This window comes from Sycon ciliatum, chromosome 7, assembly GCF_964019385.1.
Source record: "Sycon ciliatum chromosome 7, ocSycCili1.1, whole genome shotgun sequence".
NCBI lineage: Eukaryota > Metazoa > Porifera > Calcarea > Leucosolenida > Sycettidae > Sycon > Sycon ciliatum.
Window position 1 is genome coordinate 2,882,814 of NC_088649.1, and position 23,146 is coordinate 2,905,959.

At 47.1% G+C, this 23,146-nt stretch overlaps 2 protein-coding genes across 2 annotated transcripts; both read right to left on the reverse strand.

Annotated features, from left to right (window-relative positions):
• Positions 1–14,231: 14,231 nt before the first annotated feature.
• LOC135820633 (uncharacterized) lies at positions 14,232–17,471 on the reverse strand. The gene is made up of 5 exons (XM_065333668.1): positions 17,453–17,471; positions 16,201–16,523; positions 15,827–15,910; positions 15,501–15,615; positions 14,232–14,777 (listed from the first exon to the last, which is right to left on the reverse strand). Exons 1-5 carry the CDS (start codon positions 17,469–17,471, stop codon positions 14,743–14,745), a joined length of 576 nt encoding a protein of 191 aa, XP_065189740.1. The 3' UTR covers positions 14,232–14,742.
• Positions 16,534–22,888, reverse strand: LOC135820734 (lysine-specific demethylase 2A-like). Its single transcript, XM_065333738.1, has 6 exons — positions 22,531–22,888; positions 20,964–20,983; positions 20,077–20,183; positions 19,607–19,700; positions 18,355–18,507; positions 16,534–17,964 (listed from the first exon to the last, which is right to left on the reverse strand). The coding sequence occupies exons 1-6, from the start codon at positions 22,649–22,651 to the stop codon at positions 17,926–17,928; spliced, it is 534 nt and encodes a 177-aa protein (XP_065189810.1). The 5' UTR covers positions 22,652–22,888; the 3' UTR covers positions 16,534–17,925.
• Between the last annotated feature and the right edge of the window lie 258 nt (positions 22,889–23,146).

Here is a 23,146-nt window from a genome sequence, read left to right on the forward strand (position 1 = left end):
TCTCACTGCCTACCCTAACGGAATTATTTCCACCGATCACAACAAGCCTTAGAACTAGAAGCCACTCTAATGCTTCCATTGCCATATCTAAGCACCGGACAACTGATGGAGTAAATTCTTTTTCTAATCGTGCCGCAATTTTCTTTAATACACTACCTGCCGAGTGGCGCAGACACCACCGTACCTCTACATTTGCAAACCAACTCAGGGATCTTTTTAAAGACCCAGTGGCGTTTAAGAAGTATTTTGACCTTCTTTTTGGAATCTGTTGAGTTTCTCGATGATCTTGATAGTTCTTGTACTAAGATTGAAGTTGACTTGGTGTTTGATTACTGTACTGCTTGATGTCTGAATTCCAATTTTTTTTTCTATTTTTTCTTTCTTTTCCTTTCCTTTCCACTTATCCCGTTATCGGCCCTCTTAAGAGTTGTGTGTATCACTGTTGAGGCATCCGATGGTAAATAAAATAAATACTACTACTAACCGGAATCTGACATTCGTAATAACCAACAAATATATTTGCCAAAACAGGACCAAGGGGCGAACCCATAGCAACACCATCAATCTGTCGATACATGACACCATCAAAGGAAAACTCCACACCTGACGTTACCAAGCGGATCATTTCGCGGAACGAATCTTCACGTAACTCGCCAGGCGGACATAGTGAGCGATGATATAGCGTTTCGCAGCAAATATCAATGACTTTATCCAAAGGGACATTTGTGAACAGACTAACAACATCGTAAGAGCACATAACATAGGTATCGGGGAAGGAGTGGTCGCGCAGAATATCGACAAATTGAAAACTATCGCGAACTACATACCGACTGTATAATTCTAAAACGGGTTGCAACATTCTACACAGCCAGCGAGAAATCTTATACTGGGGAGAACCTAACATAGAAAGGATGGGCCGGACAGGACAATCCCTCTTATGAATCTTCGGTAAGCCATACATTCTAGGGCGAGCTGAACCCAAAGGCTTAAGCAGCTTAGCCTCATAGTCAATCAGTTCCTTCGACTCAACCAACCTATCAAGAAAGGCGCATAATTTATCTTCAATTATAGAGGTACGATCATGTGACTCGACGGGACCTAACTTAACAAACTTAGAGGCATCGCAAAGAATGTGAAGGGTCTTAGCAATATATTCGGCTTTCTTCAAAATTACTACGGCTCGACCCTTGTCAGGCCTTGTGATGACTATATCTGGATTATTGCGTAACTCTTTACGAGCTTTGTAATGTTGAGGAGATATAGGGTATTGCGCCGTATCACTCCGCGCATCAAGGTAGTCAACTGCCACAGCAGAGAGCTTGGTCGCGGCAACGTCATATGACTCAGATGACTTAGGGAGGGAACCAGACAACCGATCGTGAAACAACTCAAATTGTGCATAGACCTCCTCGCGGCCAGGCTTGCAAGGTAAACCATAGTCCATACCCCGGCACAACAACTCTCTTTGTGCATCCGACAGTTCAATTCCTGCTAAATTAACAATGAACTCATCACGGCACTTGAATGAGCCAAAGCGATCTTTACGCAAAAGTTCTAACTGTCGTGAGTACCTGGCAACTAACTTGCTCCGCTGTTTACTGTCACATTCACCAATAAGACGCGAGAAACGAATATAGTCAAATGGGCTAAGAAACCCACGGACGCGAGATATAACCGAACGGTAACTTGACAACAACCTATCCCGATCCATCATCGCCATTGCTATCTCATCACGCAACAATACCTTCTCAATCTTTGCAACATCGTGTGGCTTACAGCGCTGAACCCGCTTCTGGATCCTTCTCGGGACGACACCACCATGAAGACAGTCCAACAGGAATGATGAGTTATATCTGACATTGTTGAGACGACCACGAACAGACAATACCTGGTTAAGGGACTCTACCTCTTCACTACTATGTCTCGATTTCAAATAGGTAAACAGTTTCCTCTGAGACAAAAATGCAATAATACTCATAAAAAGGACACACTTCAGGCTCATTACAAACATCTTGAAAGTTTTTGTCTTCACAAGTATACTTTCAAGCCTTCTCATCAGGTGAAATACAGGCAAGGGAAAAGGAACAGGAACAGTGGATTAAATACAGTAAGAAGGTGGTAAAACAGCGCAAAAAGAAAGAAAGAAAGAAAGAAGATAGCTAAAGTAAACAGCGAAAATTGCAATAATGACACAAAGGTGCAAATGCGAGAAAACTCAATAAGCGCGACATGTAGTGCGACAACAAGAGACAACCACTGGACATACATGTAACTAACGAGGTTTTGACGACCTACCTAACAGCCTAAGTGTGAATTTGATTTGTTTCTGCTTGCAAAGGTTGGGTTTCCTTGTGTGGATGTATACAGCTTCCAAAACATTCAGCCATCTAGCACTGCGTACACGTGACACAATCGAAAAACAATCATCCGAATACACAGCACGACAATCAGGATGCTCAAACAAATGACTAGCAATGGACGACTCATACTTATCAGAACTAACATCAGAACAATCAGCATGTGCGGTGGACACATCCGATTTCACATGACATCAACCAGAAGAATGACAAGATCGGCAACGGCGGCGATGGCAGCGACTAAAGCACAGACAGAGGCAACGGCTAGGGTCCACTCGACTAGCCATGTGAAATCGGATGTGTCCACCGCACATGCTGATTGTTCTGATGTTAGTTCTGATAAGTATGAGTCGTCCATTGCTAGTCATTTGTTTGAGCATCCTGATTGTCGTGCTGTGTATTCGGATGATTGTTTTTCGATTGTGTCACGTGTACGCAGTGCTAGATTGCTGAATGTTTTGGAAGCTGTATACATCCACACAAGGAAACCCAACCTTTGCAAGCAGAAACAAATCAAATTCACACTTAGGCTGTTAGGTAGGTCGTCAAAACCTCGTTAGTTACATGTATGTCCAGTGGTTGTCTCTTGTTGTCGCACTACATGTCGCGCTTATTGAGTTTTCTCGCATTTGCACCTTTGCGTCATTATTGCAATTTTCGCTGTTTACTTTAGCTATCTTCTTTCTTTCTTTCTTTCTTTTTGCGCTGTTTTACCACCTTCTTACTGTATTTAATCCACTGTTCCTGTTCCTTTTCCCTTGCCTGTATTTCACCTGATGAGAAGGCTTGAAAGTATACTTGTGAAGACAAAAACTTTCAAGATGTTTGTAATGAGCCTGAAGTGTGTCCTTTTTATGAGTATTAGCCCCATCCCTCACACAAACAAGTCAACAAAGAGGCATCTTTGGATTGAGGAGTGCTGGTTTCGAAACAACTGGTTTGAAGCTCAAAGTAGAGCTGGTGTTAGCTCAGAGCAGAGCTGCTGTTAGCTCAGAGCAGAGCTGCTGTTAGCTCAAAGTAGAGCTGCTGTTAGCTCAAAGTAGAGCTGCGGTTAGCTCAAAGTAGAGCTGCGGTTAGCTCAAAGTAGAGCTGCTGTTAGCTCAAAGTAGAGCTGCGATTAGCTCAAAGTAGAGCTGCTGTTAGCTCAAAGTAGAGCTGCTGTTAGCTTAAAGTAGAGCTGCTGTTAGCTCAAGGTAGAGCTGCTGTTAGCTCAAAGTAGAGCTGCGGTTAGCTCAAAGTAGAGCTGCGGTTAGCTCAAAGTAGAGCTGCTGTTAGCTCAAAGTAGAGCTGCGGTTAGCTCAAAGTAGAGCTGCGGTTAGCTCAAAGTAGAGCTGCTGTTAGCTCAAAGTAGAGCTGCTGTTAGCTCAACGTAGAGCTGCAATGCTAAATGGATGTAATATAGCGCAAGGCAGAGCCGCAGCAAATAGCTAGATAACACCAGTTGTGAGAGTGGACCCGGTTAGTGGGTACGATAATATTATGATGGTGTGAATAAGTTGGATAGGGAGGGATGGTGGGAAAAGAAACACTGCTGAAGCACGATCCGTTGTCTGGAAGAGCACAACAGGGCAAGCAAGATTTGTTTTTCTTTTCCGCAAAAATGGGCTGGTGCCATTTGTGATTACGCAGCAAAACAAAGCGCATGACGTCAGTCTTGAATGCAGTACAAAGCAATGCAGTGCAGTGTGTGCGCTAGTTCGGATTGTTGCTAACAAGTACTAGCACAGCTAGTACACCATTAGCCCCATCCCTCACACAAACAAGTCAACAAAGAGGCATCTTTGGATTGAGGAGTGCTGGTTTCGAAACAACTGGTTTGAAGCTCAAAGTAGAGCTGGTGTTAGCTCAGAGCAGAGCTGCTGTTAGCTCAGAGCAGAGCTGCTGTTAGCTCAAAGTAGAGCTGCTGTTAGCTCAAAGTAGAGCTGCGGTTAGCTCAAAGTAGAGCTGCGGTTAGCTCAAAGTAGAGCTGCTGTTAGCTCAAAGTAGAGCTGCGATTAGCTCAAAGTAGAGCTGCTGTTAGCTCAAAGTAGAGCTGCTGTTAGCTCAAAGTAGAGCTGCTGTTAGCTCAAGGTAGAGCTGCTGTTAGCTCAAAGTAGAGCTGCGGTTAGCTCAAAGTAGAGCTGCGGTTAGCTCAAAGTAGAGCTGCTGTTAGCTCAAAGTAGAGCTGCGGTTAGCTCAAAGTAGAGCTGCGGTTAGCTCAAAGTAGAGCTGCTGTTAGCTCAAAGTAGAGCTGCTGTTAGCTCAACGTAGAGCTGCAATGCTAAATGGATGTAATATAGCGCAAGGCAGAGCCGCAGCAAATAGCTAGATAACACCAGTTGTGAGAGTGGACCCATGAAACCAGCACTCCGTTAGCTAAGCACTATTGACGCACAGCAAGGGTCAATTAATGTCAGCACAGGCAAGCATTGCGCAGCTAGAGTTCAGTAGCTCATTACTCACCCGAGTTGGGGATCATGGCATCCATGGCACGGCAGCAAGCCGGGACGATAGCTGGCGCTATGCGCTTGTTGTAGTCTGGATGTAGCGTAGACACGCATCGCTCTTTCCACTGACCTGCCACTCGGAAGAAGGAGTCGGGGGCACTAGCCATAGCAGCGGTGGTGGCTGCACCAATGTGGACCGAATGCCCGGAGTAGTTCGACTGGGATGGTACACCGGCCGCAGCGACAAGAGACCATACTGTTACTGTGAATGACTGCCTGGTCAGCTGCTGTCTGTTCGAGAGTACGAACAAGAGTTGCTCCGGTCCCTCGCGACGAGTGACAGATGGGTAGCTAACAATGGCACGGACCGGGCAGTACGGCGGTACAGACGGGCCAATGTCACTAGTAACGCCTTTACCGAATGGGTCCGTCTTGGATGAAAGCAGGAAGAGTTGCAGGCGTCCGTCACCAGGGGAGCTAGTACAGCCCCGTGTGATGCCATTAGTGAATTCAGCGCACCGAAGAAATCCAAAGAAGCAGCATGGCGGCTTGGTAGAGCAGCTTGTCATGGCCATTCAGGATACTACGTTTCCGGCGTGCATCCGTCAGGTGTCGTAGGATTGGCATAGTTATAGGAAGGCGAGGGGTGAGTGCAGCCGTACCATGGCATCACTGGATGCCCTTCAACACCCTCTTCAGAAGCCACGCATCTACTAAGGGGCCGGCAAACCCATTCTCAAGGTGGGCTTTATGCACCGCACTCGCATACACAGATACAGTTCAGGGCACGCTGATCATAGTTCACGCATGAATGTGTGTCCAGGAACGATGACTCGGGCAGCAAAGGTGAGCTTCCCCAGGAGGGACTCGAGTTGACGCTGGCCGATGCTGCGCTCGCTGATAGTAGCCATGAGTGGCGCACGGATCTCGGACAGCTTGTCCTCTGGTAGCCGAGCTTCGTGGCGCTCGCAGTCTAGGACAATACCAAGGAAGGTCAATGATGGTGATGGCCCTTCGAGCTGGGATGGAGCAAAGAGGAGTGCCGAGATACGTGAACGCCCGGAGGGGGGATGGTGAGTTGCTGGTTGGCTGCAGCCAAACCAGTGGAGATATCGAGAAAGTCATCGAGGTAGTGAAGCCGGTGATCTATAGCAAACTCGTGCTGCATGATCCAGTTGACTGCTGTGGCTACTGAGTCAAAGACGGCTGGGCTGGAGCGGAGGCCGAAAGGCAGAAAGCGCTCGTAGTAGTAGGAGCCTTCCCAGCGAAGTCCTGACGGCGGACTGGGATCTGCCGAAATGCACTGCGTACATCGAGCTTGGACAAATACACAGGCTGTGGGCATGACATGATGGTGTTGATCGCGTTGTCAATGCTCGCGTAGTGCAGAGAGAGCGGCTCGGCAGGAATGCTGTCGTTCGCGCCGGTGCCTTCCGGACTAGACAGATGGTGGATCATTCGCGGCTTGCCGTTCTTTTTGGGGATGGCACCAATACCAGAGCGGCGCATGAACTGAAATGGAGGTGACGGAAATGGGCCTGTGGTCTCGCTGCGGGCGCAGGAAGCAGCTAATTGCTCGAATATAAATGCCGAGTGAGTGAAAGCCAATGGTAGATTATTAGAGAAAACCGAAATGTCGTGTTGGCCGGCAGATCCAAGAGTAAAGCCACGGCGCAGGCCATGGAGAACATACGCAACACATGATTGATCTGAGTGGTTACGTAACAGGCGGGCAAAGTGGTCAGCTAGCAGTGTGGTGTCTGCAGAGTGTATAGGAAAGAAGCTACGTACCGAGTCAAGCGGTTCAGTAGCCATTCTGCTAGGAGCGGCGGGGTGGCCGATTGGCTCCGCACTGCTGCTGGTTGCACATGATGCATGGGTGGTCCTTGCCACACTGGCTGCAGGTGTGGGAGAAGCGGCACGACGATGAAGAACAGCGACCTCCATTGAAGTTGCGGCAGATTTCTTGGCCGTCGCTGGTATGGTTGCGACCACTGGAGGTAAATGCTGCTGGCTTCGGGGCGAAAAGGACACAAACCGCCCCTGGATGGACCGTCTTACATTGAGCGCATTTTGGGTGTGCATGGCCTGTGACAGCTATCTGCCATAGGTTCACGTCGATGGTGTCCAACCTCTTCGTGCCTGGTTACTGGGCCACGAGCATCCGCAGCTGGCGGTCGTACTCTAGCCACGCGCTTGGGAAGAACTGGCAGTTAGCAGTCAGGATCAACTGCTGGTACGCAATCAGTTCAGCAGTGCGGTGTAGGGCAGCAGCCGTGATAACAGACATGTATGTGGTCCATGCCTCGAGCAGGGTAGCTACATGTGTAATTATCGTGAACCTTGCGACGCACCTGCTTCGCGTCATCCGACTCAACGATATTTAGCTGGCTATCGTTATTCGGGCTGTGCACCAGCCGGAATGTTGGGCCGGAAGTGTGCAAGAATTTCAGGCAACAAACTTGAAAAATCTACGAACTCCCCTCGCAAGATACGTTCTTGCACAGCCTTGGGCACAGCTGGTGCAGGTGGCTGATCGGGTGGGTTACAGGAGCTTGGCCTGGCGTAGTGGCGGCAGCTGCCGCATTGCCTTGGCCTTGGGTGAGGAGCGGCGCAATGCTCTCCGATAATAATAAAATGGCGGCCGACAAAGCCGACTACACCTCGTCCCGTACGGGAGCGCAGAGATCCGTTGAGCCCGCGTCACCTGAGCTGGCGGAGGAGGCATTGGTGCACGTCGGGCTTCTGGGCTCGCGAGCCGTGTCCGCACTGTCATGTTGCTGGTTCTCCTGGCCGGAGCAGACCTCACTACCAAGGGCTAGTTGTGCCAGCAAACGGTCCTGTAAAATACTTTTACTACCGGTAAGTTTCCTTTCGGATTCAAGCCGCGCTGAGAAGGCTCGCCGCGGAGGGCTTGGCAAGGCATTGCCTTGACAGTGTCGACAGTAAGGTCAGACATACTGAAGAAATACAGTGTCGAGGTGACACTCGGGCTGGCAGCAAAGCTACGAAAGGAAAAGAAACACTGCTGAAGCACGATCCGTTGTCTGGAAGAGCACAACAGGGCAAGCAAGATTTGTTTTTCTTTTCCGCAAAAATGGGCTGGTGCCATTTGTCATTACGCAGCAAAACAAAGCGCATGACGTCAGTCTTGAATGCAGTACAAAGCAATGCAGTGCAGTGTGTGCGCTAGTTCGGATTGTTGCTAACAAGTACTAGCACAGCTAGTACACCATTATTGCATTTTTGTCTCAGAGGAAACTGTTTAACTACTATTAAACGTGTTACTTTTGGCTCTTTTCCGCAAAAATGGGCTGGTGCCATTTGTGATTACGCAGCAAAACAAAGCGCATGACGTCAGTCTTGAATGCAGTACAAAGCAATGCAGTGCAGTGTGTGCGCTAGTATAGGCTTTTCCGGATTATGCGTTTTTTCTTGGTCTAAAATGGAAATGGAAAGTGTTTTGAAAAAACCCTATAAATCAAATTTTTTTCTAAAGAAAATGCAAAATTTTACCCAAAAAGCACAAAAAATGCCATCGTTGCCATGGTAACAAAATGGCGACTGCTAGTCGCGTGACATTTGGCACCATGGTGATCATTCAAATGATGAATCATGGTGATCGTGAAGTACCTATCGCTTGTAGGGAGTCGTAAAATACCGGTATTTTACGACTCCCTGGCCCAAAGTGGGTCAAAATGGACAAAATGCATTTTGACCCCCAAAATGCAAAAATATGCAAACACATAATCCGGAAAGGCCTAGTGCGCTAGTTCGGATTGTTGCTAACAAGTACTAGCACAGCTAGTACACCATTATTGCATTTTTGTCTCAGAGGAAACTGTTTAAAGGGGCACTCCGGCTTCATTTTCGACGCCGAGTTTTCGATGCCAAGACGAAGGTAGGTGAAAGAGAAGACGCCTCGAACAAGAACGAGTCTCCAGAAGCGATCGAGTCGAGCAGGAAGACGACTTTTGAATTTCGCCGAGCGAGCGCTGATGACGTAATGAGGGATTAGCTTGCCAGTGGAAATGCATCTGCGCACATACATTTCACATACTTTTTGGCCAATTTTCAATCGAAGAGGAGGTTGTTTTCTATGTTCTCTCAACGTCGTGAGCGATCCCGTCTTCTATACCCTTCCAGGTACCCTGAAGGTCCTCCAGAGGAGAATTTATCTCCAGCGAAGCGTTGTTGATCCGCTAAATTCGTCTCGAGACATATTCACCCAGTGCAGTGCTGATAAATGTAGAATGTTGAATCTGTGATAATTGTTGACGATGGAGAGGCTGATAGCCGCTGTCGCAGGGAGAGTGAAGCTGCTGGAAGTAACAACGGGGAGCCCGTTTGTATCACCTGAACAACCAGACTTCAAAGCAGCTTGACCAAATCGGAGGGTGCCTCGGTGCTTATCGTGAATATTACACCGACATGAACTACTACAAGTACACTGGTGAGTTTTTATCTTGTTTTGTTCGTATGCTAGTACCCTGGCCTGGAGTTCTCGTTAGCAAATTCCTATTCCCTGGCGTTTTCTAAACATTCCGTGTAGTACTGAATACGTGATCAAGTATTCCGATTTGGGTAGATGTGGAATTTGGACATGCATTTTATAAAAAAATCTATTTTCCTAATAGAGCGTTTGTAGTGAAATTCAAATGGTTGCCCAAATACAACGAAATTGATTCTGCAGTTCTACAACTTGTACTGAAATCCAGTCAAAGTAAAAATGATTCTTCATGACAGTTGGGGTCAATGAAATCTGATCCAGGCATAACGAATAGTGACGCCTGCCACCCCGAGAACGAATGCCCATTTGGTGGGGGATACCTAAGTACTCGAAAGTGGTGCATGTTTCAATGTGGCATGGAAGTTTTATAATATGATCTCTGGTCAATGCAACATACGATAACCATCATGAATTGCAGGCCTCGAACGCAGCTCAGACCAGAATTGGCAGTTCCCTAAGTTTATAATTCCATGGCCCCAGCTGTGGTTATAGAAGTTTGTTTGCACATTATTCTTATAGTCGATAGGTTTATACTAATGGCCACAAACAGGGGCAGTTACTTCACTGACGTGTTCATGAGCTGAGAGATTTCTCTCCACTATTTCTGTTGTGCATACAGGTCTGTCCAATATGCATTGACGGTATTGGGTATGGTATCTGCTCTGAGAAGGGAATCGCTGGAGCCACAGTCCAACTAGGCAGGCTTTCAAGAAATGAGAGGATCCATCTTTCCAAGCTGATACCTGATGTGTACCGACAGAATTCTCACGAGATACCTTACGGACAACGTGTGGTGTGTACTTCATAGTACTCCTTCGACTACTATCTAGAATCAAGTCGACCGAAACAAGTCAAACAACTCTGGCTTCAAACGAGCCGTCGATTAGACAAACAAAACATTCTCTCATATACTGGAGCACTCTGACAACTCACGACCTATTCCTAACGATTTCCACCGCTTATACATATGTAGAGTGCTGATTGGAATGTGCTCACAATCCCAACAATTCAGTGCTATAATTATTTGAATAATGTGTTAGAAATTATTCCACTTTTCCTTCCATAAAACGGTTGTATCCACATATAATCCACAGTGCTCCGAAGTTTCAGAGTTCTCAGGGTATCAAACAAAATTATTTCAAATACAGTGAAATTGTTCGTGGACATTATAGCGTAACTACTTGTAATTTACGTGTAGTTCCCTGGTCCTTTTCTTTGCTATAAATTAATCCTTTGCTCTCTAGCCGCCTGCGAGTCCAACAGTGAAGTTGTTAGTTCATTTTTATAATGTGGGTATGTGGGAGGGGGTTGAACATATTTTTTATAAGGGACCTGCAACTGTAATACCACAGTACAGTAGCCGGCAAATATGTAGAAAACAGAAATGCATGTTCCCATCATTGTACATGGACGGGCGCAGCAGGCTGAAGCTATCAGCCAGAACAGGATTTACAATCACTTAGAGATACTTGAGCTATTCCAGTATTCTCCGTGAGCTGTCCCATTCCACAATGGTTCATGCCACCATTATTTCTAGTAGTATCCATGTGCATAGTTCCAAGACCATCTCGGATTCTTCAGCAATTTGTGCCACGGCAAAAGACAATGCTTGACTCGGTCACTGGGGCTGTCAAACTTCCCATCACAAATGAACTTCAATTTCTCATCTGTTTCAAGTATATGTACTGCCATGACTTGACCATGCTTCATCCACAGCTGGGCGAAGATTGTGGCGTTGAATTCCATAGCGCACCTTCTTGCTGCCATGCAGGAGTATGTTGAGAGAAGTGAACATATTTTTACTAAAAAACAACAGCCACTGACGAGGATAGCAATAGCCTTGGGTGAATTTCCTGCAGGTACACGTTGTTGGTAGGTCTACTGGTCGGTCTCCATATCGTCAAGTTCAGAAATCACCTGTACTACACATCTTGTAGAAGGGATCCTGATCGAATAATTTTCTGGTCATAAAATTCACTAAACTGAGGGCGAGACAAATAGTCAGTACTCCCGATTCCGTCAAGCTGCTTTGAAGTCTGGATGCACATGTGATGCTAACAAGCTCCCCCGTTGTTACTTCCAGCAGCTTCACTTTCCCTGCGACAGCGGCTATCAACCTCTCTCTCCATCGTAGACAATTATCACAGATTCAACATTCTACATTTATCAGCACTGCACTGGGTGAATATGTCTCGAGACGAATTTAGCGGATCAACAACGCTTCGTTGGAGATAAATTCTCCTCTGGAGGACCTTCAGGGTACCTGGATGGGTATAGAAGACGGGATCGCTCACGACGTTGAGAGAACATAGAAAACAACCTCCTCTTCGATTGAAAATTGGCCAAAAAGTATGTGAAATGTATGTGCGCAGATGCATTTCCACTGGCAAGCTAATCCCTCATTACGTCATCAGCGCTCGCTCGGCGAAATTCAAAAGTCGTCTTCCTGCTAGACTCGATCGCTTCTGGAGACTCGTTCTTGTTCGAGGGGTCTTCTCTTTCACCTACCTTCGTCTTGGCATCGAAAACTCGGCGTCGAAAATGAAGCCGGAGTGCCCCTTTAACTACTATTAAACGTGTTACTTTTGGCTAGCCTGTCGCAAGCGCGAGACTCATCATGGGCGCGCTCGAGCTGCAGCAAATGCGAAGCGCGACACACGCGCGAGCGCGACCCAAACTGTGTCACGTGTGTGTCGAATCTGACCGTCAAGATCGCCTTCGATTATTTTTCGTTCTACTCGACAATTCCAAAAATCAGTGCCATTCATTGGCTTTAGCCTTTAGCTTTGCCCTTGAACTTGAAATCTCGTGCCTTATTCTTTCTTGGGGACTGGTGTTGGATATTGAACGGGCGGAGTGACCGCCGGGATAATGGATGAAGGAGATGATGGCCGAATCTTGGCTGCGCGCATTCTCATTTTCGCGTGGCCTGCCACTAGTGTTTGATTCACAAAGGGTGTCACGGGCATAGCTGGAGGAAGAAAGGTGATGTGAACTTCAGAAGTTCTGCCATCGCAGCACTGTATAGAGGGCCATCAGAGGCTGTGTAGGCTGTATGTAGCATTGTTTGATTTAGCTCAGTGCTGAGCTTGCACCACACCACAGGTAGCATATTGAGTATTATTTACATTATCCATATTACTTGAACCGCTCTGTGAACGTGAGCGGTTCAGAAAAACCTTTACTGGCGCTGCCCCGTCGTAAAAGTAAGAAATTAAAACCGTGGCTCATTGTACCCCCAAATGTGAACTGATCCACGTAAATCGCGAATGACGTGACCCGAACGCAGCAGTAGCACGGGGATGCACTTGTGGTGTGCCGCAGGGCTCTGTACTAGGACCCATGCTGTTCTCCATACACCAGAGATATCCCCTCGGAATCTGCGCCGCATCATCACTGCAGTTTGCGGATGACATCGCCCTGACATGTGCAAGACGGACAGCGCAAGAGGTGTCTGATGCGCTCAGCTTGGCGGTTACCTCCCTCTCAAGTAGGCTGGACGCTCCGTGGTCTTGTATGAAATGCAACGAAGAGCAATGTATTGGTTTTTACCAGCAGCAGTGGGCAGCAGCCGGACGTGGTTGTACGCTGTCGAAATGATGTCCTTCCGCACACCACCAGCGCGAAATACCTCATCGTCTTAATCAATGAACAAATGGCCTGGCAACCGCAAGTTGACCGGTGCATCTCACGCACTGCTAGGAAGATCGGTAGTCTGTGGCGGGCGCGACGCTGCTTCACTCTAGCTAGTCGAAGCAAGTACTTCCTATCTGTTATCATGCCGGATTTGATATATGGATCGTCAGCATATGGCTCCGGCTTGACCCACAACCAGCTCTGCCTAGACTGCCTCCCGTTCATTTCTGTGCTCCTGTCTTTATTCTCGTCAGCTGTGTACTTCAGCAGTTCAATTCTGTGCTCCAGTCCTCTTTATTCTCGTGAGCTGTGTACTCGTTTTGCTGTGTGTCTGGTTTATTTGAATTCGCACAGTAAATGTGTACTTCAGTTATTCTCTCCTCCCTCTTCTGAGTTTGACTCTCCGCTGGCCTTCTCTCCTCCCATCCCCTTACATCGTATTGGGCCTCCGCACACACTACATTGTCACATAGCACAACTCAACCATTCGCTACCCTGTTATTGAGCACTCCTGCTGCTCGTTTGGTCTCGCAAATTCAAATAAAATCAATCAATCAATCCGGTTCCTACCTGTGGATGCAGCTGGGGACGCTGGTCCACAGGCCATGGTCGTCGATGAACTCCCATGTTGGATATCCGATGGAAGTAACTATGTGACTAGCAAAGTTACACTGCCACTGATACCATGCACTAGTGATGGTGTTACCCTATGATGTGCTGTGAACCTCTGCCCTCCCGACCTCGTGCTATTGGTGACTTCGGGTCCCGTCATTCGCGATTTAGGTGAATCAGTTCACATTTGGGGTACAATAGAGAGGTTAAGATGAACGTTATTTCTGACGTGACGCGAAAGTTCAGCTCGCGTTATTTGCTCGCACGTCGAAAAATCAATGCGAGCGACCTGCTGCTCACGTCGAAATTTGGAGTTTTACGCCAAATTAGACGTGAAATTGCGCGTCAATCCAGAAATAACGTGCATCTTAACCTCTCTAATGGGCCAGTTTTAATTTCTTACTTTTACGACGGGGCAGCGCCAGTAAAGGTTTTTCAGAAGCGCTCACAGAGCGATTTTTATATGGATAATTTCAGTTCTTTTTCCGTTCCCTCCCCACCCCAACCCGGAAGGTAAACATGATGAACACGCGCGCGATGTACTGTATGTAGGCATGAGAGTACGATAACACACTGATACATACCAGCCCTCTCCACCTCGCTTACCCCGCACACAGATACACACAAACACGCGGATACACACGGCACACATACGCACATGCACACGACACAAACAGGAAATTCTTCATGTAAAATGCCATGCAAAGCAGTGGCCACCGTACTTCAGGAAGTCAGTTGTGGAACAAAATAATTCAACTACAACGTGTAGACAAGCTAACGGCCAAAGCACAACATAGCAAACATGACATTTGCCCAAGGATTGTAGTTTGCAGACCACGCCATGGAAGCAGCGAATACAGAATGTAATATCATACAAATTGACAAGAAAAGAAGTGGCCACCATACACCAGAGACTTGCAGAAAGTCACATATCCAACAGATAGAAAAGTGAACAGCAATCTGGTACAGCCCACACAAGATAAAGCTGACCTCATACTTGTCCCAGGATCGCAAGTGGCAGATCCTTATCGATGCATAACATGCAGGTGTACGTTACACGCATGGACAAAATCTGACCGTGTCGCCAGCATACAATGTCATCACATGTATACCCCACAAGTTACACACATGCACAGTAGAAGCACAATGAAAGCAATGGAAAAGTACGATGTGGTTGCTGAAGCATCTTCGCACTTCAAATTCAGACTTCAATGTGGTCGTCACGAGATGATATACCTGCAAGATACAAGTGATGCAGAAAGAAAGCAGAAGGTCGTGAGGTAGGCTATGAGACACCACAAACGGGTCACCTACATGTATGTTCAGGGCTAGTGCACTCGCACGCAGAATTATCATAATCGAGCATTTCCCAAACTGAGAAGTGCAAGGAAATCCACTTGCATGCACAGGAGCAATTTTGCCGCTGGTGTGATGCGCAATTCGAGACAATCTGCGATGCTGCGTGCTCACCTCTGATGCCGATTACTTCCTTGCTTAGACCGGCCCGGTCTTCTCTCCCTTCACTCTCTTCTAAATCCTACTTGGAGCAGTAAGGCTGTGTCACTGCTCATTCTGATAATCCAGTGAGGTTGTGGTCATTGTTGTGAAAGCAATATCATCGTCATTGTGGTAATAACATACGTTTTTGCACAGCGGCTGGCGCTAGAACGTGCAGCAAGCAGCACGCTTGTACTTTGGATTTTGCGATTTTTTCGAGGGCAATGGCTTCCTTTTTGCTTTGGCTACCTACGAAGTACGACCAAAAAATCTATGAGAAGTATTTTTGGAGCTGGAGTACGAGTGGGGTTGTCTGATAAGTGCTAGGAGAACCCTCCTTTGTGGCTGTAGAGCGGTAAAACGTGCCCTGTTGGCCGAAAAATCCGAATTTTTTTCTCCCGGGGGACACCCCCGTTGTACCACTCCCAACCGCCCTGTGACGCCCCTGTCATTGTAGCTTACCTGCTGTCTTTCTTGGAGATGCAGTAGCAGCTGAGGACTTGCATACAATCTCTGTTTCAACTGCAACTATTTTCACAATGTTGTCAGGTATTGGTGCGGGCGACACACGCAGATTCTACACACGCAGAAGGAAAGAAACACCATGAACATATACCTGTTACTACATGTACATGTACATGTTGCCACTGTCAAATATTCCACAGGCAGATGGTGGGGATGGAGAGGAGAGCAACATCAGCAACAGCAGAAGCAGCAGCAGCAATAGCTGCACTATTAGCAGCAATAGCAGCAGCAGCAGTACCACACAGCAATTCACCACACCATACCTCAGATTGTATTCCCGGTATGAGCATAAAATGTCCAGTGGCCTTGTCCTCGCGAAACCGGCTTTCATACTCGTTCAACAGAATCTACAGCGCACGTTGCACAGGAGAATTCATACTCATTCAACAGAATATACAGCATACATTGCACAGGAAAATGCTTGTACATTGCAGAGGAGAATACTGGCTTTCATACTCGTTCAACAGAATCTACGGTGTACATTTGACAAGAGAATACAAGGCATAAAGATTAAGCAAATCTACGCCAATAGTTATGTATGTCCCTGAAGACAGGCTACTGTAAAACCGGAAAATTTGGGTGGAGATTTATTTTCGATAACTTTGGTTTTACCCACACATCACACACGACAACTTACCTCCACGGTCGACATGAGCTCCCCAGGATCCCCCAGCTCCTCGGGACACACCCTCACCATCGTCGTGGAAACGTTCAGCTCGGCCAGCAGCCATCGCAAGCCATCAATCTCATACGAGCTGAGACAGGCCATGACCGAGAGCAGGCAGGATGGCGGTGATGGAGGTGGCTTGCCGCCTTGTGAGCTGTTCCCATCTCCTGACGAAGCAGCAGCAGCAGCAGCAGCTGCCGCCGTCGCTGGCGACTGGGCTGCAGTGTCATCCGTTGACAGCAGTGGGATCTCGGCGCATGCGGACGCAGGAGAGAGCTTCGCTGCGTCCGTATCTGTCAGCGATCAGACAATCAGAATATACAAGCCCATATTTAGGCATAGGATAGCTGTCGTGAACAGCATTCAACCGGCAACACCCAACAACAAGAGTACTGTAATATCACAAATTGTTGGTGTACTTTTTTTTCGGTACGTTTGGTGCGTCTGTTTCATACCTAAAGTTTCAATACACCGAACAAACACTAACACACATAATCCAATAGGGAACTGCTTCTCTGCACCTAAAAGTTCTGTTCGCCTAACCTGGCCTTTTGCCCTCATAGTGAAAAATAGTGAGCACCTAAAATTTCTGAAATTAGAGTATATAACCCCCGAAGAGTGTGAAACTCCCGCACACCCTGCTGTCACCACAGAATTTCAAGTTGACGTCATTTTTATGATGCAATGTTCCACGCACCAGTGATTATTACGACATGTGTACGGCGAATCAACGCATCACACGTTTTTCTTTGCACTAGTCTGTACAAGGTCTAATGGGGCTTTGTCCACCACAGATTCCGAATACGTCTGATAAATTGTGATAATACGTGTACTGTGCAGCCTCTTCCCTTGTAAGAATAAGATCCTGTGCTTTGACACAAGAGTACACGGGGTTATGTAATCTTGCTTGACAGGATAACTACATATTTATGTTTGGATACTCCGAAGTGCAGTGATCCTGTTTTCTATTATTGTTGATGATGGTACAAACATAAATATTGCATATACACATCTTCGATATTGAGCTTTTATTAGAGAGGTTAAGATTCACGTTATTTCTGATGTGACGCGAAAGTTCAGCTCGCGTTATTTGGCTCGCGCGTCTAAAAACAACGCGAATGACCCGCAGCTCACGTCGAAATCACATCGACAAAGGACATAGCAGCAGAGACAGAATACTTTCTCGTTCTCAGGAAAATAAATTCAACAGCCGCGGCCACACGGAGATCGATTCCCCACATTTTGTATTTTTAAGACACAGAGGGAATCATAGTGGTACAAAGTGAAGTGTACGGAGATGGAGAGAGGGAGATGGAGAGAGAGAGAGAGAGAGAGAGAGAGAGAGAGAGAGAGAGAGAGAGAAAGAGAGAGAGAGAGAGAGAGAGAGAGAGAGAGAAAGAGAGAGAGAGAGAGAGAGAGAGAGAGAGAGAGAGAGAGAAAGAAAGAGAGAGACACACACATACACACACAGTTCCACGGCAACATCGATGAACGACGTAGGAGCATAACAAAACAGAAACCTTCATGCACAACTGCAAGCCTTGGAAAGCTCACACAAGGCATTGGCGTGGTAGAGTTGTAGAAGATATGACAGACATGCACAGCACAGCTCACGTACCTTAGTAGTTTCTTCAATGTCCGCCACGGCAAGCTGACCGCTTATGTTGAAACTGTGCAGAAAGTTTCCACCAAACACTAGCGAATCCACAGGAGTGTGAACTGCATGAATCCAGCCTGTCAACGAACAAACACACACACACACACACACACACACACACACACACACACACACACACACACATACACACACACACACACCTCAGACCTCAGACCTGCCCATCGCGGAAGCGATGATAGCGAACATCTATGTTAGACATAGCAACTTGTGCTGGGATTACACCATTCAACAGCTTGCAAGGCTGATGAATTGACCGCCACTATTTTTAGCCTGGTATCCACCACACAGCTGCACACATACATGCACACACACACACACATTACACCTTCAAGCAGCCGAGCCTGTTGGCAACAGACCCTACACAATCAGGCATAAGTGCACCCACCAACCGAACTAGCTGGCACACACATACACACACATACACACACTTACACACACTCACTCACCAGTAGGAATGACAAAAGTCCAGCCTGGTTCAATTCGACGCGGGCACACGTCTCGACCATGTCACCCAGGAAGATATCCTGCTGTTTACCGGACAACACCCACTGCTCATAGATCTGAAGATTGATTGGGGTCGGAGGAATCAGCCAGAAAACCTGCAGTGCACAACAAACACACGCACACACACGCACGCACGCACGCACGCACGCACGCACGCACGCACACACACACACACACACACACAAACACACACACACACACACACACACACACACACGGCCGCATTGTAAACAGTAGAGTTAGTCACACGTTTTTACACTGAACCTCAACGGCAAAGAAGGTGTTGTGAAACCTCTGGTTCTCTAAAGTGTCAGGAACGAACGACCACACGGCACGAGGACAACTATTTTATTCTTGACAGTATATTTGACTTCGATGGACTATAACAATACTGAACAGTAATAACAGCAGCAGGTATTTATAGCATGCAAAACAGTGTAGATGTGTATGAAAAACATACACATATAAAACATGACATTACAGCGTATACTGTAAACTACACACAGCGCATATAGCGTATGCCATGCACCAACATCAGCGCTACGGCCGAGTCGCAATACAACATTGCAATGAATACAATGCCATAAGCGAGAAGGCCTTTCCCACTTGAGAACTGGTGGTTTGCAACAGAAGGGTTAGAGCACCGCTGCCCTCAAGTGAAGGCCCCTGGCTCGAGTCCTGGTGGCGCCAGTCAATTTTTTCTTCAGACGTTTTCCCGTTTGCATCTTTCCCTCAACCAATGAACAGGTAAAAGAAGGCGGTGTGACTTACAATCGAGCGTGACTTCTTCCTACGTAATATGTACTGTATTGAAACAACTTGGCTCAGACCTGTTGCGACTTATCATCAAGTGCGACTTCTAATCAGTGAAATGCTGTACACTTAAGCCAATGCCAGCTTTCTTCTTCTCATTCCACTTCCTTCTCAGGTTCTGCTACAAGACACATTCGTGATTATAAGGAGCTTGTCAGTCAGAAGGATGGACAGAGAGGTAAATATACATACAAGTACGGATGGATGATGGGTAGAGAAACAGACAGACAGACAGATAAACAGACAGACAGATAAACAGACATACAGACAGACAGACAGATGTATGTCTGTATCTACACCCATCGTCCATCTATATACTGTGTGCATGTGTGTGACACAAAAACAGACAGGCGTGCAGACAAACAGACAGGGAATGCTGACCTTTCCACCCTTGAGCATATGATACCAGACGGATGTGCCACCAAAGTCGATACGGAAATCTGTGTAGCAGCCATCGACGCTCATCAGGCAGTACCTGTGACAGCACGACATCACCACAAGCAACAGCAGGAGACCAGCAACAACAAAACCAGCTCCATCAGTAAGCCAGCAACAGCAACAGCACAAGTAACAGCAGTAGACCAGCAACAGCAACAGCCACACAATCAGTAAGCCAACAACAACAGAAGACCAGCAACAGCAGCGCCAGCACAACCACCAGCAGTAGGGCAGCCAGCAACAGCAACAGCAACAGCAGCACAATCAGTAAGCCAACAACAGCAGCAGCACCACAAGCACCAGCAATAGCGCAGCTACACCTGGAGTACTATCAACAGCACCAGCAGTCGGCCAGTAACAGCAACACCGGCGGCAGCAGCAGCACCATCAACAAGAACAAACAAAACACATACTTTTGCACTTTGGGATATTTCATGTCGACCAGTCGGTTGGTGGCCTCCTGCTGCAAAGCGCGCAATATTTCCGGCCACTCCAAGTCCACCCAATTCAAATGACGTACCTGCGTGCAACAACAACAACAACAACAGCAACAACAAATACAACAACAACAACAACAACAACAACAACAACAACAACAACAACAACAACAACAACAACAACAACAGCAATAGCAGCCGCAGCAAGCAAGCAGTAGGAAGAAGAAAAGACAAATGAGCAATTCGTACACGGTTGCGAATACATACTATACAGCTTGTGATGGGGCAATGATAAACCAATATAAACACATTGCACAAACCAATCAGGAGTTAAAAATCCATACTTTCTCAAAACGAGCCTAAGCATGATCATGTATGACATGAGCCTCAAACGCCCACCAAACCCCCCAACACGGCATACAGGGGAGACAGTAGTGCAGTGGAGTGCTCAACTACAGTGCACTCATTTCTCACGGCTCCTATCCGGACCTCCAAGTTACGGGCATCTTGGTTTACGGGGAACCCTGTGAGTGAGTTTTAGTGGATATATTACTACTTTTCTACCAATTTGTGGAAATACCAGGAGTGACGTAATATGCCAGATCTACGTGCCTTCCACATCAAGATGTACATGATTACGAACATTTCCAAATGAAGGGCAGAGCCCCCGGTCCCGGACTGCCCGGATACAACAGATAAGATGTAACGTTACATGCATAGGATTGATTGATTGCAGCCTATATCAATCATATCTTCACAAAATTGTAGTCCAAGTTGCTGTCTGATGATCGGTTAAAACCGTGAAACTCAGAGTTACAGCAGAAACGCTTTTGATCCTCTCAAGTGTATGTAGGAGTGCTCACGTTTCGCATTCGTGTAGCACCTGCACAAGAGAGTACATGGCGTGCGCCAAACACACACACACACACACACACACGCACACACACACACACATGCGTACACACACACACACACGCACACACACACACATGCACTCGTACACACACGCACACACACACACATGCACGCGTACACACACACACACACACATAAACACACAATGTAGCTCCATGTCTCTTGGAACCTAAGAAAACACCCAAAAGACACCATGCCACCAAGACTTGCACTGAAAGGCTTACTTTGTAAAGTTTGCCATGCTCATGGTGGAGCCTTGTTGTGAGGACACATCCATGATGTCAATAGTACGCCCACGCCTGCCCATCACCCAAAGACCCCCTAGCGATCTCACTGGCCCATTGCCCGCCATCCTCCTGGCACCTCCACCCATCTGCTGTACACTGCCTCCCCATCGCCTCTTTCCGCGCTTTCATGCTCACACCTGCCTGTTGCCTGCCACTCTCCTGGCGCTTATACTGTCGCGCCGTGGCCCGCGCCAGCTGTTCTCCCCATACCTTACACCAGATTTAGCGCTAAATTTGTTTATGCTTGTGGCCCTATGTATTTATAAGCATACTGACTCACTGTTAGGTAGACCCGAGTATCAATTGTCTGATGATTGCCTAACGGCATGAAACTCAAGAGTTACAACCAACCTGAACGTCCTCCGCTGAGTCTGCTATGATTTGAAAACTTCGTATGGCGGAACCCAGATGCGCATGCAGTTTACGTAAGACTTTCCGTAGATCGACTACATTTTTTTAACTAACGTAACTACGTTATGCGCAACCTCTCTAATAAAGTACAGTGAGTGCTGGAAAATACTTCGACAACTGTGGACAGTCGGTTATAGGCGATTCACACGACAGCCACATGCACGTTTTACGGCGAGTGATTTACGAGAAAACGTGACTGTGTGGATTCACATGGCTGCACTCAACAGCGAGCACGTTTGCATTTTTGAATGATTCACCCACCAGTTGCAATGAGTATTTCAAATTTTCATAACACGTGTACAATAATTATCACGGTGAAAAGAGCCGCGTAAAAAATCAAGTCTTGTTTTGCGCTTTTTGGTGTAAATATAGTTTACTGCTTGCCGCAGATCTGCAGAGGGGCTGAGGGCTAGACCCACAGGACACTTCTGATCATAACTCACTAGACCTAGTCTTTCTTAAACTTGCATTCAGTTTCGGCGGGGACAATACCCCCGACACACGACCAACACAATCTTTAACTGTCTATGCAAACACGGCCTAACGGACAAAGTCAAACAAGCCGTGACCTGATGTTGACACAGCCTGGTCAGTATGTAGCTTGCATTTCGAGTCTAAAGTTAAGGAATTCATACCTCAAAAGTTGAAGCGAAATAACCTGAACAACAAACTGTGGTATAATGCGGGAAAATCAATAAATTAAAAAAATGTCACGTTCGGAAATTTTATTGGGTGGTCATCCCGTTTGACTGCGCGAAGTAAAATTAAAACAACCAAATGGTTGGGTTGATCTGCACTGTGCAACCGATTCTCTCACCTTTCTTCCTCCAGCTATGCCTGTGACACCCTTTGTGAATCTGCGAAACACTAGTGGCAGGCCACGCGAAAATGAGAATGAGCGCAGCCAAGTTTAGGCCATCATCTCCTTCATCCATCATCCCGGCGGTAACTCCGCCCGTTCAATATCCTACACCAGTCCCCAGGAAAGAATAAGGCACGAGATTTCAAGTTCAAGGGCAAAGCTAAAGCCAATGGCACTGATTTTTGGAATTGTCGAGTAGAACGAAAATAAATAATCGACGGTCAGATTCGACACACACGTGACACAGTTTGGGTCGCGCTCGTGTGTCGCGCTTCGCATTTGCTGCAGCTCCGGAGCTCCAGCGCGCCCATGATGAGTCTCGCGCGCGCGACAGGCTAGCCGCTTGCGACAAAAGTAACTAGTTGTCTTTATTCCTGTAGCTATGCAGAAGACGTTACTTCAGTAACGTCTGGCGCTAGCCAGGGTCCACACAGCTTTAATTTGGTGTTTGTTTGTGTGTTTGTTTGTTTGTGTCACGCCTGGCGCTATCCCGTATCTGTCCCGTACTGTACCGTACCAGCAAAGACAGCTGGCCACAAAATTTTTGTTTGTTTGTGCCATCGACATGCCT

Coding starts and splice junctions, on each gene's coding strand:
- LOC135820734 (XM_065333738.1), bottom strand. CDS start 22,651: ATGATGGATGAAGGAGATGATGGCCTAAACTTGGCTGCGCTCATTCTC. Junction 20,984..22,530: donor GCATAGCTGGAGGAAGAAAG/GTGAGAGAATCG, acceptor TCTCTTGTGCAG/GTGCTACACGAATGCGAAAC. Junction 20,184..20,963: donor GTGCTACACGAATGCGAAAC/GTGAGCACTCCT, acceptor TGTTGCACGCAG/GTACGTCATTTGAATTGGGT.
- LOC135820633 (XM_065333668.1), bottom strand. Junction 15,616..15,826: donor TACCGGGAATACAATCTGAG/GTATGGTGTGGT, acceptor CTGCGTGTGTAG/AATCTGCGTGTGTCGCCCGC. Junction 14,778..15,500: donor ATCTCCAAGAAAGACAGCAG/GTAAGCTACAAT, acceptor TGTATCTTGCAG/GTATATCATCTCGTGACGAC.